Source organism: Muntiacus reevesi, chromosome 13 (genome assembly GCF_963930625.1).
Source record: "Muntiacus reevesi chromosome 13, mMunRee1.1, whole genome shotgun sequence".
NCBI classification, from domain to species: Eukaryota; Metazoa; Chordata; class Mammalia; order Artiodactyla; family Cervidae; genus Muntiacus; species Muntiacus reevesi.
In genome coordinates, this window is record NC_089261.1 from 3,402,703 (window position 1) to 3,426,157 (window position 23,455).

The 23,455-nt window shown below is 46.0% G+C and overlaps 1 protein-coding gene and 1 pseudogene across 1 annotated transcript in view; one reads left to right on the plus strand and one right to left on the minus strand.

Annotated features, from left to right (window-relative positions):
- The window catches only part of SLC5A1 (solute carrier family 5 member 1), a 48,859-nt gene extending 34,714 nt beyond the window's left edge, over positions 1-14,145 (minus strand). The window contains exons 1-3 of the mRNA XM_065903936.1: positions 14,113-14,145; positions 13,537-13,817; positions 9,907-9,978 (exon numbers count right to left, since the gene is read on the minus strand). Of these exons, the coding sequence (XP_065760008.1) occupies positions 9,907-9,978; positions 13,537-13,671 (207 nt within the window). The 5' untranslated portion in view covers positions 13,672-13,817; positions 14,113-14,145. The remainder of the gene's footprint in view (positions 1-9,906; positions 9,979-13,536; positions 13,818-14,112) is intronic.
- Positions 14,146-20,713: 6,568 nt separating this feature from the next.
- On the plus strand, positions 20,714-20,790 carry LOC136146223 (U4 spliceosomal RNA; annotated as a pseudogene).
- Positions 20,791-23,455: the final 2,665 nt, after the last annotated feature.

Below are 23,455 nucleotides of genomic sequence, written 5' to 3' on the forward strand. Positions count from 1 at the left end.
ACACAGACCCAGCCTTCTAGACATACTGAGGAGGCTTTCCTGCCTCCTGCTTCTGTTTGCACCATTTCCTTCTGCTTGGAATTCCCTCTCCATCAAGTTTTACCTGCAAAAACACTACCCCATTTTCAAAGAGAAGCCCAGTGCCATCTCTCTGCTGACACCATCCAGAGCCAGGCTCTTCCTCCCCTGACCTTGCCCCCTGTGTTGCCTGTTGCACTTTCCCGGTGCCCATCAGGCCCCATTTTGGTAACTGCTTCTGTATAAGTGCTGTTCCCCAAACATCCTCTAGTTCTTAAAGAGCATTCATGCTTCCACTTAGCACAGGACCTTCCTTGCACATGGCAAGCACTCTGTAAAAGCCTGCTGAGTGAGTGTGTGGGTGGGTGAGCGACAGCAAATCCTTGGAGCCTCCTCTTGGGGAAACAACAGGAACCAAGTGACCGAATGCCCCTGCGCTGCATTGATTCCCACCGGCTGTGTGGTATCGGCACTCTTAATGGGGACATGACAAGGATGGCTCTCTCCTGAGGAAGAGACAATAAACCTGTCCTGCCAGGCCCACAAAGAGCCCATAAAAACAGTGAGGCTCACTAGAGACTATGAACTGCTCTGAGATGTCAATAGGGTGACCTGTGAGCTTAGTGTTAGTAAAAACAAGACCTCAAGGGGGGTCCAACCTTGTGTGTGTCTGCATCACCCTTGTATTTCCAATTCCTCCTTCATCCTTTGGGGAACTGGTCTAATCTAAATTAACATCTTGATTCCCTAGTAAAGAGTCTTTTCACAGGGGAAGTTTGAGAAGGTTTAATCTTTGACACTCACCATCTCTTAGGGATGATATTTCCTGGTTGGGGATAGAAGAGAAGGTGGGGTTCCTACATTCAGGTTATTTCATTTCTTGAGGCTCTGGTAAATATTAGACACAGGCCTTCTCAAGAGTCATCATAATCTCTGTTTACTCTACATCAACTCACATTCCCCATGGACAAAGGTGGCCTTTCACTTATCTTCATGAACTCTCTCTTTGTCCCAGGAACCAAACAAGTGTGAAATCAGGAAACCACTGCCAAAGCTGTCATCTTCCCAGAGGCTGTAGGTGGGTGAGGCCTTCTGTTGGCATTTATAGGTCAAGGAGGCTGGAGACCAGTCCTCTCACAATCTCAGACAAACTCGTCCTTGGGATCATCGACAACTCAGGGCCCCTCACCTGAAAGGCCTGATCAGTATGCATGATCTCTCCCCTAAGCTGGCCCCCCTTAAGTTCCCAAGTATCCCAACCTCCTCCCCACCTCAGACCTTTGACCATTCCATCACTTCTGCTTGGATTGCTCTTTCCCCAATCTTCACATGGCTGCCTCTTTCTCATCATTCAGAGCTCAATCTAAAAACAGCCTTCCCTGATCCTCTTGTGTAGGTTAAGACTCAAAACACTGCCTTCTTACCAGTCACCACTGTTTGTAATTTTAGATACATTTTGTAAGAAGTTGTGTCAAACACACACACAAATATATACCAGGACCTAACACAGATGTGACACATAGAAGCTAATCAACATGCAAATGTAGATGAAATCACAGCAGTGCATATATAAGTAAATGGTTGAATTCATACTTTAACAAGGAGGATTTGGAGATGAGACACAGGGATAAGGAGGATAATAAGGGATAATGATGATGATGATAAGAATGGCCAACCTGGGTAGCACTAACTGTATACTATTCTAAGAGATTTACATGTATTAACTAACTCAATCCTCAAAACAACTCTGTGACGTAGGTACTATGATCTCTATTTTGAAATTGAGAAAACTGAGGCAGGAGAGGGTAAGTAACTCACCCTAGGCCATGGAGATAGGAACGGATAGAGCTGAGATTAAAACCAAGGCAGCCTGGTTCTTAATCCCAACTTCAAATCACCTCCCTAACATAAAGCTTACCCAAAGAGAAACAACCTCAAAATGAGCCATGTCACTGGCAGACAGGGAAAGCCCAGACACATTTCTAAGTTGAGTGATCCAAAGACTTCATCTTGGCTGACAGTTTCAGCACTCTGCTGACTTCCACCAACCAGCGAGATTGATTATAGGTTACTTTTCCCTTTCTCTGTCGGCGGAAGTACTAACGTGTTAGAAAATGCTGGGAAGGCAGCCAGAGGCAGAGGAGAAGCCAGGAACTTAGGTACAAACTAGAGGACAGGAACTTGGCTACCCTCCAGGCAGCTGAGGCCTTGGAACACAAAGAATACCTGGGTTAGTGAGCACCTGCCCAGGAATCAGAGAAACTCCTCAGAGGAGACCAGCAAGGTACATTTTGTAAGAAGTTGTGTCAAGAACACACACAATGGGAAACGGATCCAGAAAAGAGGCAGGGAGAGAGAAGGATGTGGGGGAGAGCGAGAGAGGGGAGGAGGGGGCGAGCAGAGGGGAGGAGGAGGAGGAGAAGGAAGAGAAGCGAGAGGAGGAGGAAGAGAGAGAACAGCTTCTTCAGGAGGTAAGCAGACACTGATAGGGCAGGCCAAAAACCCTTACCAGGAAGGCAACACAGATATGCAGGAACTGACAAATTTTGCAAAATTTTGACTCGAACTGAGAGAAACTACATGTCTGAAATAACAAGGAAGCGTGGTCACACCAGATTTTACCACAGTGTCCAGTATGGGCTGAAACCGGGCACTCTGATTAGGGCCAGGCTTGGTTTTCCAGTTTTACTACTAAAACTGAGCCTAAAAAAAAATATCCTAAAGGAAAAAAATTAGGTATACATAGGAACAGAAATGTGGAGCACTGCTGAAGGCAGGTTTTCACTTGGACCTCCTGAATTCTTAACACTGCCTACACTGTGCAATCACTGCGCCAGAGTAGAATGTAGGTTGAGGGCTCAGGTGACATCAACAAAGGGATCCGGCGTGAGCATCTGAGGACACGGCTCTCTTCTCCCTCTCATTCTTTCAATTAAGTACATGCTGGATGCAAGGCCCTGGACTAGGTATTGGAAGAGTTTTTCTTTTTTAAAGATTAAAAAAAATACAGGCTCAGTTCTGAGATAAATGGAAGCACACACAGCTTCATGCAATCAGCAGGAAGAGAGGGCTGCCTGGAGACTTGGCAGTCACCTCCACCCAGGCTTATGAAGGTCAAGTACCTGTCTGTCTCCCATCTCACATTTTCCCGACCTTGCTCCCTAGGTGAGTGCTCTGCTTCTCCTATGTCCATTCACTTCACTCCTGCTTTTCCTCTCACTCATGAGTTCCCACCTAGGTTTCAGGCCTACCAGTCTCTTCACAGTTGCCACTCCTAAGTGACTGACCTTTGATCTGATCCCTAGGTTTTAGACTTAGAGACAAAATTAGATACATTTCACTCAAGAGAGTTTAAGAAGTATGAGAAGCTGTCCTCTTTTCTCAGAAAATTTCCATCAGGGTCTCTGGTCAAACATAAATGAAAGAATGTCTTGGTTTTCAGATAAACCAGTAAACTGTGCCTATAGATCTCAGAAATTTCCATCTCAAAGAATAAGGAGAAAGAGAACTGAGCAACCAGAAGAACAGGGAGAACCCTAGCTCTATTCTTATCTTGTGGGAACATGGGCAACCCCTGGGGTTAATCGTCATTCTTGCTGGATGGCTGAGGATTCAATCAGATAAGTAATTGAAGAAAGAACAAGAGCTAAACCTGAGAATTTATCATATGCCAGGTTCTATTCTGAGACTGAATGTGCATCTTCACAACAACCTCAAGTAAGTACTATTTCTCTGTTATAAGAAAACAAATGTAAGTCACAGAGATATTCTGTAACTCAAATAGCTAGTGAGGGGCAGAGGCTGAATTTGAACCCAAGCAGCCTGACTCCAGAGCCCAGGCCTGAACAAGAGGTCAACAAACTAGAGCCTACGGGCCAAATCTGGCCCTCTGCCTGTTTTATAAATAAAGTTTTATTGGAACACAGCCATGCTCATCCATCTCATTGTCCATGGCTGCTTTCATGCTACAGCAGCACGGTTAAGTAGTTGTGACAGAGATTGTAGAGCCTCCAGAAATATTTACTCTCTGGGCCTCTGCAAAGAAAGTTTGTCAACCTGTGATCTAAACCACTATGATATACTCCTCTCTGATGATTCTCAAATAGTAAAGGAAGGAAAGAAACTATGGCTATTGAGAGACATACAGCCATCCTATCTCCACTGGAGATGGACTGGCTAGGATGATTGTTCCTTCCTCTGTAGTGTGGAATCTCAGCATTTCAGTACTGGTCAAGGCTTTGAGATCTTGATCTTACTATCTCCCACAGAGAGGAGACTCTCTGAGACTCAGAGAAGCTAATGATTGGCCTGATGTCACAAATCTAGGACAAGGCAAATCCTCCAGCTCCTTGTAAGATCCCCACTCTCTTTGGATACTAACTTCTGAAGTGTTCGAAAATGCCTTGAGGGTTGTTAAAGGGTTGGCTCAGCCCTGTTGTACCTGATGCTCCATGGAGCTGCTTCTGCCTGTGGTTCTGGCTGGTGTAACCAAACTCTCCTCCAAAACAAAAATTCTCTGTGGGGCTGTGTACATAGGGCTCTACCTCTCTGAGTAATTTCTGCTGCCACTAGCCAAGGCACGGGGAATTTCCCCTTCAAAGCTCACCTTCCTGCTTTCACATCACCTACACCCTTGAAAAATCATTACAACACAGCACCCAGGCAGTTGTTCGTCAACACACCTAGCCATGGTGCCATAGAAAAGGGGACTCCTGGCCCACAGTTACATAAGGTTTCATTTTACTCACGACGTTTCGTGTTTCTCAGTGGGCTTGGCTTGCCTCAAATTACTCACACTTCTGAGTCAAAGATCCCTGCCTGGCCATCTTTGTGAGCTAATTCCTCCTATAACGCAGCCCTGGAGTCCTTGCTTCTCCTCCTGATGGTCCCTCACTTCTATCCCCAGGCCAAGCACAAACTCTCTCTCTCTCTCTCTCTCAGTCTCATTAACTTTTTAGGAATGGAATCTTTTTCCAGAGTGCCTGGACCTCCATCTGTTACAGATCACAACTGCACCATTCAAAGTCACCAAAGCCCCCAGGTATACCCAAAAAAACTGGTCTCTCCTCTGTCCAATCTTCCTTCAGACATTATGAGCTCTGATTTCCACTTGCTTTTCTCATGGATGACTATCCAAGCCCTTGGGGCTTCAGGAATATCAGTCCAAGGCCAGTGCAAGTTCTTTCCTCCTGAAAACTCCCTGGGACTATTGTTCTGAAGCTTCTTTGCTTGCTCACCCTTGTTGCTGCTGTTTAGACACTAAGTCGTGTCCAACTTTTTTGCAACACCATGAATTGCAGCCTGCCAGGCTCCTCTGTCCATGGGATTTTCCAGGCAAGAATACTGGAGTGGGCTGTCATTCCCTTCTCCAGGGGATCTTCCCAACCCAAGGATTGAACCCAGGTCTCATGAACTGCAAGTGGATTCTTCACCATCTGAACCACCAAAGAAGCTCAAAACATAGGTTGGTGGGTTGCTCACCCTACTATAGCAGAAAGCAACAGATATAAAGGCAGATGAAGGGGACATGGGGGCCACCGGAAGCTGAGAGAGATGTCACCTCTGAGAGCCTCTGGTCCTGCGATGGCCTCCTTGAGCCAGCACACTCGAGGACTGATATTCTGACAATAAACTTACAGACCGATGACAGGTTTAAACTGACTTTGTATTTTAGTCCAAAGGGAAATTTAGAAGTATAGAAGTATTGCTTTGATGCAGTTTAGACTATTTTTCAAGTCTGAAAAGTACTTTGATTTGCATTTTCTTGCATGCTGTGTTGTCCTTTCAGATGTGTACTGCAATCGTTTTCTTTTTTTTTTACTGCAATAGTTTTTAAATCATTTTAAATTTTAGAATGGAAATCATCATGATTATTTTTCTTCTAAATTAGAGGTTGTTAAATTTCATAAGTTAGCAGAACATTAACCTCAAACAAAATTTTAGTAGAGTCCCCTCTTATAAAATAAATAAAAACCGGGTTGCTGGGAAGGAGAGCAAAAGCAGTCCCTGAAGCATCTCTGCAGCTTCCAAAGCTGTTAGCCGCTCAGTCGTGTCCGACTCTTGGCAGGCAGATTCTTTACCACCTGAGCCACCAGGGAAGCCCAAGGGTTGTCGTGAACATTCTTTTAAGGACTACTATCTTAGAATATAACCACAGTTTGAAAGTGAAAAGTCAAAGTGCTTGTTGCTCAGTCATGTCCGACTCTTTGGGACCCCATGGGCTATAGCCCTCCAGGCTCCTCTGTCCACAGAATTCTCCAGGCAAGAATACTGAAGTGGGTAGCCATTCCCTTCTCCAGGGGATGTTCCTGACCCAAGGATGGAATCTGGGTCTCCTACATTGCAGGTGGATTCTTTACCGTCTGAGCCATCAGGGAAGCCTATAACCACACTTCACAGAATCTAAAACACCAACTATTGTTAAGACATACCACATAGCACAAAGCTTGCCACTTAAAGTATGACATGCCACTGACTGTCAGACAGAGTCAGTCTCCGAGCTGTAAAAACGTGGTCAATGTGTAGCTGGAATCGATGATTTACACTAGGTGTAAATAAATTATGTATAAATCGTGTTCGTTTACACACGCAGCCGATGTGAGAGCTAAATTTAAGTGGTGTGGCAGCAATGGCTTTATATGAAGGCCAGCTTCCAGGTACTCGGCAGCCAACAAGTGCCAACTGAGGGGTGCTGTCCTGAGTCTCCTAACCTTCCTTCCACATGTTAATGTTTGCATTTACTGAGCCCCTGCCAAGCACAGTGCTGAGCGCTGTACATGCATAATCTCATTTAATCCTGACAAAGGTCCCCCACAGTAGGTATTATTCTCCTACTCTATAGAAGGACAAACTGAAGCTCAGGCAAGTTCAGTGACTTGCCCAAAGTCATACACCTAATACATGAAGCAGGTCAGATGGGCTGACTTCAAAGTCCACGCTCATTCTACTCTAGAATTTCCTGGAATCAGAGCATTTTCAGAATTGAGAGGGACTTAGAGGTCACTGCATCCCCATTCAAGAATCCCCTTGAGGTTTCCCTGGTGGCTCAGTGGTAAAGAATCTACCTACCAATGTAGGAGACACAGGTTCAATCCCTGATCATGGAGGATTCCACGTGCATTGGAGCAACTAAGCCCATGTGCCACAACTACTGAGCCCGTGCTCTAGAGCCTGGGAAACACAACTATTGAGCCCACATTCCCTAGAGCCGATGCTCTGCAACAAAAGAAGTGACTGCAACAAGAAGTTTGCGAATGCAACCAGAGAGTAGCCCCTGCTCGCCCCAAATAGAGAAAATCTGTGCACAGCAGCAAAGACCAGCACCACCAAAAATAAATAAATTTTTTAAAAATAGAGCTATCCAGACAGGTTAGATTCTTAATTTGTTGCCCATGGTTAATTTCCACAAAGAACCTTCTCCTAGAGCTCTGGGCTTCTTGCTGTTCTCTACCTTTAGGACTTTGAAGGAAACAAAACATTCCCCTATTTTAACACTGGGAAGTGTAGAGTCTTAACCATTGAACCACCAGGGAAGCCCCTGAGAAGCTTTTTTTTTTTTTAATGCAGATTCTTGGAGCCCTTCTTCAAGGTATTTTATGTAGTGGATCTGGAATGAGGCCCGGGAATCTGCATTTTTTAAAAGTACACCAGGTGACTTGGATACATGGGCAGTTTACAAACCTTTCATATAATCTCATGAAACTTTAGATACCATTGTTGGAAGAAGAATTTCAGCCTCATCAAGGAAGCAGGGACTTCTCCACAAAAGAGGAATGATGTTACATTGGTCAGAATAATCCAACACTGAGACAGGAAAACAAAACCCACAGGAAACCCACATAAACCTCTGAACCTGACCTGTTTGGTCAGGGTGCAGTGGAGCCAATTCCTCTCATCAACCAACTCTCAGCCCAGATCCAAACCCAGGTGTCATCAGGAAGGAAGACATCATCACTGGTTAAGATGTGATGTGTTCCCAGGCCGAACCTAAAATGTCTGTCTCCTAGGGTGGTTCCACCCCATGTCTCTGCCTTCTCATCAGCTTCTCTAAGACTCAGAGAGTGGAAGCTAAGGGCTTATCCCTAATGAATCAGCCCCAGAAAGTTTACACGAAGAGATATGAGTTTCCTGTTAAGGTCGGGGGAAGGAAGAGAAAAGAGGTCTGGATGCAAACCGAGGCTGGATGAACAGGCTTACTCTTAGGGGTGCTGAAGCATTCAATGGGGTGGGGTGTCAGTTTCCAAACAACTAAAATAAACTTCAAAGTCCTACTCAGTTTTCTAATTCAGCAAATCTCAAGTCCACTGAGATCTCATGCCAGCCTCTGGTCTGAAGTATGTAGAGCAGCAGTGTCCGATAGAACTTTCTAAAATGATGGAAATGTTCTAGATCTGCAGCATCCAATATGGTGACCACCATCCACATGTACCTGTTAAGCACTTGAAGCATGCCTAGTGTGACTGAGGAAATAAATTTTTGATCTTATTTTAATTTCAATTTAAAAAACCAATGTGGTTAGTGGCTACCATATTAGACGTTGCATTTCAACCTTGTCTTGAACTTTGTGGTCACAGTTGCCTATTCAACACCAGCCTTTAGAAAAGCATCAAAGGCCAAAGCATGAGAAGATAAAATGTGTCATGAGAGACCACCATGAGGGACCCCCACAGAAGTCAGCAGCTGCCCAGTGTTCTTGGCCACCTTAGAGATAAAGAGAAATGACTTCAGGGATAAAGCTAGCAACTGTGAAGATACTGATTTACTTACTTGCTTGTTTTACATTTTGATGGTGCAGTGTAGTGTATGGGCTCTTAACCCCCCAACCAGAGATCAAACCTGTACCATCTGTGGTAGAAGCATGGAGTCTTGACCACTAGACTGTCAGGCAAGTCCCAAGATGCTAATGATTAACTCCCATCTCCAAATAACTGATCAGAGGGCAGTTGCAGGAAGTGTCACGGTTTCCTCCTACCTTCCCTCTGTGCCGTGTGTTATGACAGTGACAGTCTCTACTTTCTTACATCTCTTCCTCCATAGCTGTCACTCTCTTCTTATTGTATGTACGCTTCATTAACCCCCCTTTCACCAGCCAGTCCTGCTTCTATCTTAGGCCCAAGGAATTGCACAATTTGGTCAATCTGGTCAACAGTAGTTTTGATGAGAACTCTGGATAGAACCAGTCACTGGGCTGACCTTATAACCCAGCAGAGCCCTGAGGAGACAGGATGAAAGGGCCCGCCCACTTTCTCTTCCACCTATGCATATGTCCTGTGATTGGGATTCTTCTGCCCATGTGCAAGTGTCAGGGAAACTACCCTACATACATACAAAATACAAAATCCAAGAGATGAGGAGAACTGTGGTTGGGGACAGTAGGGGCCCCTCCTCCAGCTACTCTTCAAGTGTTTATTGAGAGCCTCCTGGCTTTCAGGCCCTGTGTTAGGCTCCTGATGTAGACAGAGAAATTCTCTCCTCTGTGGAACTTGAAGCAAAAAGAACTACTATTTACTGAGTTTCTACCCCATAAGAGGGTCTCCACTTCTCATAATCCTCCTAGAAGGTAAATATCATCACTCCCATCTTGTTGAAACTGACGTGGAAGCTCAGACTTGCCCAAGATCACCTTGGGCTGGGTGCTCTTTTTGCTCTTCCATACTGTCCTCCCTGTGAAATCTTTCCTCTATTCATCCTTTGAAAAAAATGTCAAGCATTATTTCTTTAAAGCTTGTTCCCTTACCACTGGAGATTAAGGTGAATCGGTGACCTGGTGAGAAGGTGATCCATTTCTCGGGATCAAAGGCAAAAACAAAGAATCACCACCACCCAGAGCCAACAAGAAAATGGGGAATATCATAGTTCAGGGAAATATGTATTTCAGAGAAAACTTACCGGCCACCACACCATATTTCGTCCTGCCAGGAAGAAGCCTCCAACGGTCCCACGGTTAGTGGAAAACATGGCCTGGGGAGGAAGTGTCAAAAACTTAATAGAAAACCAGAACAGAGTAACCTTGCCAGCCAAGAGGACATCCCCCGTCTCCCCATTTACTCGCACTTTCTTCAACCTACTTTACTTTCTGAAACAATTCCACACTCTAGGACATCAGGTCACAGCTCGGTACCAGGAAGAATTTCCTTGCCACCAGGGTCATCCAGAAATGGAAATAGTGCTCCTGGGGGAAGTTTCTGCTGGAAGTTTTGCAGTCAAGTGCTGACAGTTTGGAGGCTTCCCAGGTGGCTCAGTGGTAAAGAGCCACCTGCCAATGCAAGAGATGCAGGTTCGACCCCTGGGTCGGGAAGATCCCCTGGAGTAGGAAATGGCAACCCATTCCAGTATTCTTCCCCAGAAAATCCCATGGACAGAGGAGCCTGGTGGGCTAGAGTCCATAGTGTTGCAAAGAGTCGGACACAACTGAGCAACTGAGCCCACACACATGCTGACAATTTGTCAAGGTGATTTTGTAAAGTGGTTTAAACAAAAGATTTGAAAATAGGATGAAGAGGGTTGAACATCATCAAGTTAGGTCCTCACTTTATCAGAATATATGAGGGACACTGTAACAGCAGTGCAAGTGGTGGTAAGGACCATGAAAAGGGTGTTCCCAGAAAGGACAGAGTCTTAGGGAGGGGGAAGGGTGAGATATCGGAAAGAGCATTGCCTTTGGCATTGAAAGTTCTGGGCTCTGGTCCCAGCCCTGGGGCTGATTCCTGAGTGGCTTCTAGTCACCCTCTCTGATCCTCGTCTGTTAAATAGAAAGGTTGGGCTCCCCCATTATGACTCAGGCATCCAACGATGCTGTTAATGCAAATGCTGCATAAAGCAGGGGTCGGTACATTTTTTTCCATTAAGAAAAAGGACATGTGACGTGAGCTTGTGCTCAGTCATGTCTAACTTTTTGCAATCCCATGGACTGTAGCCCCCCAGGCTCCTCTGTCCATGGGATTTTCCAGGCAAGAATACTGGAGTAAGTTGCCATTTCCCCCTCCAGAGGGATCTTCTCAACCCAGGGATTAAACCCTCATCTCCTACATCAGCAGGCAGATTCTTTACCACTGAGCTACCTTGGAAGCTCTAAGAAAAAGGGCCAGGTAGTAAAGAGGCTTTGTGGGATATATATGATCTCCACTACATATTCTTTTTGTTTGATTTGGTTTTTTACAACCCCTGAAAAGCATTTTTAAAAAAATCTTAACTTGTAAGTCATACAAAAATAGGCTGTGGGCCAGATTTGGTCCATGGGCTGTAGTTTAGCAATGCCAACACAAAGGGTTTCAGGATATCTTAATGAAGTCTTCCAGAAGGAATAGTCAGTCGAGAAGGATACAAAACTCCCCATAGGAGGTGGTGAAAGACACATGGAACTATACCCTAAAAAAATAAGAAATTCAAGAAACTCAAGCCCAGATACCATTGGATGAGGCAGCATTTTCCAATGATTAAAAAGATTTTTTAAAAAAGAAAAAATACTGGAAGAGACAGGGATGGACAAAGGGATTCTGGCCTGGGTGCCTTTTCTAAGTTGGGGAAGCACAGTGGGCCTGGATGACTGTTTCTGCAGCCTAGAGATCACACAGGAGTCAGGATGTCCATCCCTGAGCCAAACCACTCTTGACACTCGGTTGGAAGAAAGAAACCTAAACTAGAAGAAAGCTAGCATGTTAAATGATCAGGGGGTCGGAGGCACTAACTAATAGGGAAAGACTAACTGTAGACAAGCACTAAGAGGCTCATTAGGCAGCATTTAACAAGACAAGTAATACGAATTCACAGATAATTGAGAAGTGTAAACACCATAACCATCGGGACTGGCAGGGCTTTGGCTAGGGGAGTTGAGCTTATCGACAGTTGTCAGGGAAACAGGAGGTACCACTAGCAAACGATGGATTCCCATCTCACTTGCAGCACTTATTAATACAAGCTGGGGTGAGGGATGAAGGCAGGCAGGGTGACAGAGCACACGGTGCCATGGAAAACTGAGAGTCAGTGACCTGAGTTCCATGCATCTCAACCTTAGGCAAACCACAGTCACACAGAGCTTCCATTTCTTATTCTGTAAAATGAGCACTAGCATTCCTGCCCTCCTTGTGGCTTTTTGTGAGATGTCCTGCCCATCTGACCATTTTTTCCCATTGTACTTAAAAGAACAAAAATCATTCAGGGTCTGACTCATACCCTGGAGAGCAAATGATAGTATTAAGTTAGCCAAAAAGTTTGTTTGGGTTTTTCTGTAAGATATTGGAAAAACACAAATGAACTTCTTGATCAACCCAATTATACTTTTAAAAGATTCCTAGAGTCCATAATGAGCTTTCAAATGCATCTCCCAGACCCTCACAGCCATTTATGAGGAGTCATAAGAACAGGTAAGATTATACCCATTACACACCTTAATAAACTGAGACTGGGCAGAGTTACCAACATCACAAGAACACTGGAAGGTGCAGAAGCCAGTGCTAAACCTGAGAACCTTGGCCCCTGGCTGAACTTTCCAGAGTCTAGGAAGCTGAGACTACTGAGCAAGAATCAGTCACATAGACCCCTTGTGACACTTAAGGTCTTCAGTCACATCTGGTTTCTTTTTAAATTACATTTTTCTTTTTAAAAATCAATACTTCCCTTTTTCTGTTAAAAAAAAAAAAAAAAAAACAGCACTCTATGACCATGAAGGGGTTAATGTCCACCCTCCTCTCCTCTAAGTCAAAAGATTTCAATCAACTGCTAGCACCTCAGCTTCCTGGCCTGCCACCCCCCCATGGAAGCCTCTGAGAGTGACTGGAAGATGTTCACACTTAAAACACCTGTCTTCCAGTTGCTGGGTGTGCCAGAGTCTGTCCCAAGTGAAATTTCCAAGTTCAGGACTGCTGAGAACAAGTTTCTCTGGTTTGGTGTGTCCCCAGAGTCCCAAGAGGGAGCCCAGTCACTTCCTTCTCCCCAGCCCAGCCCAGGCCACACGCCGACCTTCCTCCTCCTCCTCCTCTCCCTGGGCCCAGCTTTCCCAGCTCTCTGTCACTTCGGCCCCTGCACGGGCACTGAGCCTCTCCCAGGAGGGGCCGCCCCACGGCATCTGCAGCTGACAGGTGCTGTGTCCTTCCCGACCCACCTGTTTCTCTTCCATCTGACTAAAGGCAGGAGGCAGTCACCTCCCTGAGTCTCACTTCTCAGCCCTGGGACCCTCCCTGCAGCTGCAAGCGGGTCCTCTGCTGCCTCTCAAGCCCCCAGCCTCTCCAACCTCTCACCCTCCTTCTCTGCCCACTGGCCTGGGATGGGGGAACCTCCCTGGACACTGACCAGCACCCCCTCCCTTCTGCTCACCCTTGCTTGCCCCCTCACCTCACCTGGTGCCCCCTGAACTCCTCTCAGACATTTCCAAGTCACTTCCACCTAGCTCCACATACCCTTCAGCCCACCCTCCCCTCCTCAGGCTTCACCAAGACTGTGGCTTCTCTGTGAGCCCCCTTCTCCCTCCCTCCCCTTGGCCCTTGCGCCCTCAAGCCCTGTGTTCCAGGACCCCCCACCTACCCACAGTCCGACAGCCATCACCACCACAAAGTAGATGACGATGACAGAGATGTCAGCCGCATTGCGGATGCGCTCATAGGCCTTGAGGGGCTCGGCAGTGGTCGTGGCCGGGGGGCTCCAGGTGCTACTGTCCATGGTGGCAGCCGCAATGTGTCCCTCCTGCCCGGGCTGTTGGTTCCTTATACAGCCTCCAGGTTAATGATCAGCCTGGGGGAGGGGACCTGTGGAGTCTGGCAGCAGAACTGTTGTGCAGGGGCCCCAGCACTGGTCGGAGAGCAACTCTGAGTGCAGAATGAGGACAAGCTGGCAGAGCTATTGGCAGGAGGTGAGTGGGTAGGTAAAGGCTCTCCAGAGAGCGGGGTGGGGCCGGCCAGGGGGTGGTGCCCACGGAGCACAAAAGCCCGCTGTGCTCCCATCGCTGGGCACCCGGCAGCCTCGCCCGGTCTGCTGTGGGGCCACACCCAGGCCAGGGCTCCAGCGGCTCTCTTGAGGAGCCAGGCTGCCTGGTGCTGGGAACCTAGAAGCTTCAGGTCGCCTGCCACCTGCCCGTGGACCAGTCTTGTGTTCTCCACAGACCTGGCTTCTCCATGTGTAAAAGGCATGCAGGACTGTCCCAGGAATCAGCCAAGTTCTTGGTCTCCATGGAGAACATTCTGGGGAAAATCAGAAGTTGCTGGATGTTGCTGAAGAAAATTCAGCACAGTGGCAGTACCTTAGCCAAAGGGATGACCGCTCACTCATCCACCTTTCTGCCCCTCCCTCTACAACCTGCAGCCCCCTGCACACGGTTATCCCAACTTAAGGAGGGAGACACCGAGCCTGGGAAAGGGGAGCTATTTCCTTGCCCTGTACCTCACCCGGTGATGTCATTTGGGGCCCTTCCAAGCCAGGGAGGGAAGATGCTAGAGAATCCCTCCCAAGGAGCTCACCAAACCTTGGCCCTCTCTGGGGCTCAGCCTGTCCACCTGGAAACACATGTCTAATCTGAAGTCAGGGCTCAGAAGAGAGGGCAGTGAGGAGAGGCGTGGCTGACCTGAGGGCACGCAGCGGGCCAGTGACGGAGGTGACCATGCAGCCCAGGTCAAGGCAGGCCTCGTTCAGAGAAGGGTTGGGATGCTCTCAGGGGCTGGTGCTAGAAACCCCCGAGCAGGCACTCTAGAGAGGGGAGCCTTGCTGGGTGATGAGATGCTTAGAGTAGGGAAGGTCCACCCAAACCCTGCCAGGACACTATGATGCCTCGGGCCCTCCCTGCCCACCAGACATCCAACCACTGCTTAAAATCAAGCAGTCCATTCCTTTGCACCTCACTGCCTCCGAGGGCTACTCCCCTCCTGTCCCTCCAGTGCCTGTTCGTCCCCCCTTCCCCATCTGTTCCCCAGGATGATAAACTCTATGAGGCTATGTCCAAGGCCCATCATAATACCTGTCCACCACGTGTGTACCTATGGTACGTGTGTACCTGATTTTTGTTGTGTTGATTGTGGCAGAAACCAACACAACATTGTAAAGCAATTATCCCCCAATTAAAGAAATAAATAAACAGTGAAAAAAATAATACCTGTCCACAGGAAAAAGAAGTTCCCCATCTGGGGATCTTGGGAGCAGGGGCTCTTCACCATGGATGCCTCCCATGACTTAGAGCTCAGCCATCAGCCACAGCGTGGAGCCGCTCACCTTCAATCCATATCTATCGGCTCCCGCATTGAGCAAAGATTTTTTCACCTGGCTCTGTGCCAAGCAGAGTCCTTGCCCTCAGGGAACTTCCAGTCTAATCTGGAAGTGCCAGTCTAATCTGGAAGTGAACCCCTACACCCGAGGAAAAGTCCAGCATTGAGCCCCCAGCTGCAGGTAGCCAGCCCATGCCCAGTTGTAAAAGTGAAGTCTGTGGAAACGAGAAAACGTAAAATGTGAGTGGGAGGTAGGCTCAGAAATGTTAATGGACCTCAGGGGGGACACAGCTGTTCTTTGACTCTTTCTAGGGCAGCAGAACATAGGTGGCCAGAGGAGGTAAGGCGCGGGTGGCAGCCAGGGAGAGACAGAGAATGCACTCATTCATGTATTCATTCATTCATTCTTGCAACAAAAGAGCAGCTTCTGTGTACCAGGTCATTGATGACACTGGGGTTACAGCTATGAATGAGACTCCCAGGGTTCTTGCTCTTCTCACAGGGTTTCCAGTCCAGTAGCGGAAACAGACTGTCAGCAAAGATGAGACAAATACTTCTAAAATTAGCACAGTGATGTGTGCTTTGCAAGAGAAGTACTAATGCTCCAAATATCTAGCAAGGATTTTGACCCGGGAATGAGTTGAGGTTACGGGAAGGTCTGGTTTGGGCAGGACCCTGAAACGGAAGGAATGAGTCAGGTGAGAGAGGAGTGAGGGATGTGCCAGGAGAGGGTGGCATGGTGACGGAGGGAGAGGATTCATCTACAGTGTGTAAGGAGTCACCAGCTGGGACTGGAGGTAAAAAATAAACTAAAGGCAAGTCATCAGCAAGCAATCCCCACCATGGCTATCCCCAAGCTTACTGAGGTCCTTTTGCAATTTCTCTTCCTCACTGGTCTTGAACAAATTAAGCCCAAGAAAACAGTATGGAGGTTTCTCAAAAAATTAAAACTAGAACTACCATATAAACCAGCAATCCCATTTCTGGGAATATATCCAAAGGAAATAAAAACACTGTGTCAAAGAGATATCTGTACTCCTGTGTTCGTAGCAGCATTATTTGCAACAACCAAGACATGGAAACAGCCTAAGCACCCACTGATGGATGAATGCATGAAGAAGGTGTGATATATATCATACAATGGAATGTTATTCAGCCATACAAAAAGAAGGACATCGGGCCATTTGCGACACCATGAAGGAATCTTAATGGCATTGTGCTAAATGAAATGTCAGGCATGGAAAAGCAATTGCTGCGTGATCTTACCTACACTCTAAAAATAAGGAAACTCATAGAACCAAAAAGTAGCATGGTAGTTGCCAGGGGCCGGGGGTGGAGGAAATGGTGGAGACATTGGTCAAAGGATATAAGTTCTAAGATTAATAAATTCTGGAAACTGAAAGCACAGTGTGGTGATTATAGTTAACAGTACTTTATTGGAAGTTGCTAAGAGATCTTAAGTGTTCTTATCACAAAGAAAGAAGGAAAAAAAGGTAACCACATGAGGTTAGTTAACTTGATGGTGGTAATCATTTCACACTGTATACACATTTTAAATCGTCACATAGTACACCTTTTAAAAAGTCTTGTGGTACAACCTAATTTTTTTTTTAATTTCCCCTGAACAGATACTTTCAGAGGGAGAAAGTATGATGCACCATTTGCCATCACAGCTGGCCAGAGTTGCTGAGTCACTGCTCATTGGTGAGGATCCTATTCACCTCTCTCCTGGCCTCCCTGTTGCCAACAAAACCTAGGGTCTGGTCTTTTAAAAGGACCTTATTACCAGAACCTCAGAGAAAAAAGCAGGCCAACCAACCTGACATGGGGAAGATGAGGCTGATGAAGAAAGACAGATGTGAGAGCACGAAGCAGAACCCACCTGAATCCACACAGGTTCACAACCTCTGGTCAGATTGGGGTCTTAAGTTTGAAAAGTCAGGTGCTCACAGGTTCACAGCTAAACCTGACTGTTGGAGAAAAATTTTCAAATGACTCAGATTGCTAACCTAGATCTACACATGGCCAAGGAGAGACCCAAGATTTGGAGGGTTGTTGTTTTGGTCATTTCATCACTAAGTCATGTCTGACTCTTTTTGTGAACCCATGGACTGTAAACCCACCAGGTTTCTCTGTCCATGGGATTTCCCAGGCAAGAATACTGGAGTGGGTTGCCGTTTCCTTCTCCAGGGGATCTTCCCAACTCAGGGATTGAACCAGAGTCTCTCGAGAACCCTGCAAAAAAGGCGGGTTCTTTACCACTGAGCCACCTGGGAAGCCCTCATTATTAAATGGGAATTGTCCTGTCTCCTCTCCTCTGCCTGCCTCCTCACTGCTCATCTGTGCAGGTCTCACAAGAGTCCAACCTGCTCCTGCCAGCCAGGAAGGCCCTCCCCAGCAGGCCCTTCCATCCCTCACTCAGTGAGGACCCCGTGGTGGGATGGCCGGCTCCTGAGCGCTTGTCACACAGCAAAGTCGACAGCCTCGGTGGGGAGGCCGTGAGTTTGAGAGGGTGTCTGGGGAGGGGCCCCATGTGTCTACCCGGAATCTCAGCTCAGCCATCACCAGCGGCAGACCATGGACAGCTCACAGGCATCTGTGACTCCCATTTGAAGAGAGACAAAGGACAGTCAGACAAGGACTGTCTTATGTACCTATGAGGTGCAAATGAGATGTGAAGAGGCCTGTTGACAATGAAAGGGTGAAAGTGAGGGACTGAGGGGGCTACCGTGATTTTTCTCTCCTTTACCTTTTCCCGGAGGTTATAAGCACAGGTATGAGAATCAGGTTGTTGATTAGTCTAAGTATTAGTTTCCTCGGTCTGGAATTACCACAAACTCAGTGGTAAATTACCACAAAACAGAAATTGGATTTCCCTGGTGGTCCAGTGCTTGAGAGTTCACCTACCAATGCAGGGGACACAGGTTCGCGCACTGGTCTGGGAAGACTCCACATGCCGCAGGGCAACTAAGCCTGTGCGCCGCAACTACAGAGACTGTGCCCTAGAGCCCATGAGCCACAACAAGGGCAGCCCGCGCAAAACAACTAGAGTGGCCCCCCACTCAACGAACGCAGCTAGGGAGAGCCCAGCGTGCAGTAGTCAAGACCCAGCACAGCCAAATAAAATAAAATTAAATTGTTCAAAAAAACATGTGTATTATCTAGGGTGAAACAGATCACCAGCCCAGGTTGGATGCATGAGACAAGTGCTCGGGCCTGGTGCACTGGGAAGACCCAGAGGGATCGGGTGGAGAGGGAGGTGGGAGGGGTGATCAGGATGGGGAATACATGTAAATCCATGGCTGATTCAGGTCAATGTATGACAAAAACCACTACAATATTGTAAACTAATTAGCCTCCAACTAACAAAAATAAATGGGAAAAAAAAAAAGAAAAGGAAATCTATTCTCTCACCATTCTGGAAGGCAGAAATTCAAAATCAGTTTTACTGACCTGAAATCAAGGTGTCAACAGGGCCACACTATTGAGGTTTGAGGGGAGGGTCCTTCCTCGCCTCTTCCAGCTTCCAGTGGCTGCCAGCATTCCTTGCTTGTGGCTATACCACTCTAATCTCTAACCCTGTCTCTTTGGGTGTGTGAGTGGTTAAATACACAGGGCATAAAATTTACCATTTTAACTATTTTAAAGTGTATAGTTAGTGGCATTCAGTATATTCACACTGTTGTACAACCATCACCGCCATCTATCTTCAGAACCCTTTCATTTTCTCAGAATGAAGCACTGTACCCACTAAACAGTAACTCCCCATTCCCTCCTCACTCAGCCCCTGGAAATCACCATTGTACTTTCTGTCTCTATGAACTTGACTACTCTAGGGTCCTCGTGTAAGTGGGATCATACTGTCTGCCTCCAACTTCATATTGCCTTCTCCTCTGTGTTTGTCTGCCAGACATCCCTCTCTCTCCCTCTCCTTCACAAAAACATTTGTGATGGCATTTAGGGTCCACCAGAATTATCTAAGATGATGTATCTTTATCTCAAGCTCCTTAACTTAATCACAACTGCTAAGACCCTTCTTTCAAATAAGGTAGCATTGACAGGTTCCAAGGTTAAGACCTGTATATATATAACTCCAGGTGGCCATTATTTGAACCACTGCAATCAGCGATGGTGAAGAAGTCTGAATGTGGAAAGCGTTGATGGACCGAGACTGAATCCCCCTAAAACTGATGTTTCTTGCTGAATTTATGATTCACTTTTCTATCTAAAATGTTATTCTATTTCTTGTCCAATCCCTGCTCCCCTAAGGGTTGAGGAATATCAAAGAAAAGCTAGCTTAAAACTCAGTATTAGAAAAACTAAGATCATGGCATCCGGTCCTATCACTTCATGGCAAATACTAATAGAAAGGGTAAAAAATGGAAGCAATGACAGATTTTATTTTCTTGGGCTCCAAAATCACCATGACAGCGACTGCAGCCATGAAATTAAAGGATTTTTGCTCATTGGAAAGAAATCTTTGACAAACCTAGACAGCATATTAAAAATCAGAGACATCACTTTGCTGACAAAGGTACATATAATCAAAGCTATGTTTTTCCAGTAGTCACGTATGGATGTGAGAGCTGGATCATAAAGAAGGCTGAGTGTTGAAGAATTGATGCTTTCAAATTGTGGTGCTAGTGAAGACTCTGGAGAGTCCCTTGGATAGCAAGAAGATCAAACCAGTCAATCCTAAAGGAAATCAACCCTGAATATTCACTAGAAGGACTAATGCTGAAGCTGAAGCTCCAATACTTTGGCTACCTAATGTGGAGAGCCAACTCATTGGAAAAAACCCTGATGCTGGGCAAGACTGAGGTCAAAAGGAGAAGGGGGCAACAGAGGATGAGATGGTCAGATAGCATCACTGACCCAATGGCCATGAATCTAAGCAACCTTCGGGAGATAGTGAGGGGCAGGGGAGCCTAACGTGCTGCAGTTCATGGGGTCACAAAGAGTTATATAAAAAACTTAGTGACTGAACAACAACAACAAAGAAAAGAGGGGACTGAAACCAAGCAGGTTTGATCCCTGAGTTGGGAAGATCCCTTGGAGAAGGGAATGACAACCCTCTCCAGTATTCTCGCCTGAAAAATTCCATGGCCGGAGGAGTTACAGTCTACGGGGTCGCAAAAAGTCAGACACGACTGAGTAACTAGCACTTTCATTTTCACTTCAAGTTCCAAAGAGCAGACATAAGCATTTAACAAATAGAACAATGGTCGAAGGACTCCTAGGTCCTCCTGAAGAGAGACAGATAACAATCTGATTCATACCTTTGAGTTGTTCTGCAGAAACTAAGACACTGCCCCCCAATGGTGATTACATGCTGACCACAAGCACGTAGACCCCAGACTGGCTGGAACCAGAAGGTTGACAATGAAGATTCCTGAAACATCACCCTGTTACCTCACCACCAACCAATCAGACTAATGTCCATGAGTTGATCCCTCCTGGGAGCACCCTACAAACCTCCCCTCAATGTTGCCTTAAAAAAACCCTTGCCTAGCTTTGCGCAGTGGTAGTATCGTAGCCAATGAGGTTTATCCAAGGCGCGATTATTGCTAATTGAAAAAAACCCTTGCCTGAAAGGCACTGAGCCACCCAGGTCTCTCATCAATAACCTGCATTCTCCTTACCTGGTGCCCTGCAAATTGATGCTGCACTTGGCTTCACCACAACCTGATGAGTAGATTGCCTTTGCTAAGCTGAGCAAGCAGACCCAAGTTCAGTTTGGTAACAGGAAGAAGCAGGCTTGAAGCTGCTTCGGGAAGGGCAGGGAGGGGAGGAGGGAGCTGCTGGAGGGATAAGTCCAGACACAGGGGTAAATGTCAAAAAGCTGCCAGGAGAAGAGGTGAAGATGAATAGAAGAGTTGGGAGAGGGAACCAGTGAGTTGGCCTCAGCTGTCCACCCCTCTCTCCTGAACTACTGTCTGGGCCCAGGGAGAGCAGAATGGAAAGCTGAAAGGGACAAAGTGCTCCTGACTCTCACTCTAAAGCTAAAGTCAGCGGGTGTTGACCTCTTGTGGTCTCCATCCCAGCATCAGAGCCCTGGCTAGGCCTCTGTCATGCGGGGTGACCTTGGGCAAGCATCCTACGTCATCTGAGAATCACCTTTACAGTGGGAGTGGCTGTTGCATGCACTCAATGCCACTGAATTTTTCACTGCAAAATGGTTAATTTTATATTATGTAAATTTCACTCCAATCTTTTAAAAACCCATACACAAGGTTACAGGTCTGGAGATCATAAAAATCTAATTCCCCAGGAAGATTATTTCTCCCCAACCTATTGGCTGATCCTAAAAGTTTCAAGAGTTTCATTCATTTGTCCAACAAGTCATTTGAGCAAAATGAAAAGGTGAATTTATTTCTCCATCAAAAGAATTCTCTTTGCTGTCTAATGGCTGGTCCTGATCATCCTACACTGAGAAGTTCCATTCATGGATTCATTCATTCAGACTATCCATTGTATGGCAGGTACTAGGGGTTACAGACTTGAATAGGATAAAATCTTTGCAGTGAACACAAGAGTGTAGATATCTCTTTGAGGTATGTATTTCATGTCCTTAAAACGAATACCCAGAAGTGGGATTGCTGAATCACATAGTATTCTATTTTTAATTTTTTAAATATCTTCCATACTGTTTTTCCATGATGGTCACACCAATTTACATTCCTACCAACTCCACATCCTTGCCAATTGTTATCTCTTGTCTTTTTGATGATAGTCAGTCATTCTAAGATGTATGAGATGTGGTTTTCATTTGCATTTTCCTGATGATTAGTGATCTTGAACACCTTTTCATGTACTGAATGACTCCTCAAATATTGTTTGTTTTTCTTCCATTTTGGGGGTATTAAATGCTAACTGTGTGAAATGATGAATATGTTAATAAATTTGATCGTGGTAATCATATATAATGTATCCATATATCAAATCATCATATTATACACCTTAAACATATACAGCTTTGTCAGTTACATCTCAACAAAGTGAGTGGGGAAGAAAATACTAGCCAAAAAAGAAAAAAAGACACAAATTCTGCCTTGGGGCCCTCCCAGTCCATCAAGGAAAGTTTACATCCGACATGCATGTGCTGTTCCCTATGCAAGGAGGTCTTTTTCCCTGCTCTTCACCTGGCTAACTCTTAATTCTTTATCTCAGCTTAAATTTCTTCCAAGAATTTTCTTGACCTGCACCCTACCCCTAACCTAAAAGCTCTTTGAGAACCCTGTTCTCAGTTCCTATTCTTGCCCGCCCTGTCCTTGTCTCAATTTTCTTTTTTTTTTTTTTTTTTTTTTTTTTTTTTTTTTTTTGGCAAAGTAATGTCTCTGCTTTTTATTTTTTTTTTTTTTTTTTAATATTATTTTATTAGTTGGAGGCCAATCACTTTACAACATTTCAGTGGGTTTTGTCATACATTGACATGAATCAGCCATATAGTTACATGTATTCCCCATCCCGATCCCCCCTCCCACCTCCCTCCCCACCCGACTCCTCAGGGTCCTCCCAGTGCACCAGGCCCGAGCACCTGACTCATGTATCCCACCTGGGCTGGTGGTCCGTTTCACCATAGATAATATACATGCTGTTCTTTCAAAACATCCCACCCTCACGTTCTCCCCCAGAGTTCAAAAGTCTGTTCTGTATTTCTGTGTCTCTTTTTCTGTTTTGCATATAGGGTTATCGCCACCATCTATCTAAATTCCGTATATATGTGTTAGTATACTGTAATGTTCTTTATCTTTCTGACTTACTTCACTCTGTATAATGGGCTCCAGTTTCATCCATCTCATTAGAACTGATTCAAATGAATTCTTTTTAACGGCTGAGTAATATTCCATGGTGTATATGTACCACAGCTTCCTTATCCATTCATCTGCTGATGGGCATCTAGGTTGCTTCCATGTCCTGGCTATTATAAACAGTGCTGCGATGAACATTGGGGTGCACGTGTCTCTTTCAGATCTGGATTCCTCAGTGTGTATGCCCAGAAGTGGTATTGCTGGGTCATATGGCAGTTCTATTTCCAGTTTTTTAAGAAATCTCCACACTGTTTTCCATAGTGGCTGTACTAGTTTGCATTCCCACCAACAGTGTAAGAGGGTTCCCTTTTCTCCACACCCTCTCCAGCATTTATTGCTTGTAGACTTTTGGATAGCAGCCATCCTGACTGGCGTGTAATGGTACCTCATTGTGGTTTTGATTTGCATTTCTCTGATGATGAGTGATGTTGAGCATCTTTT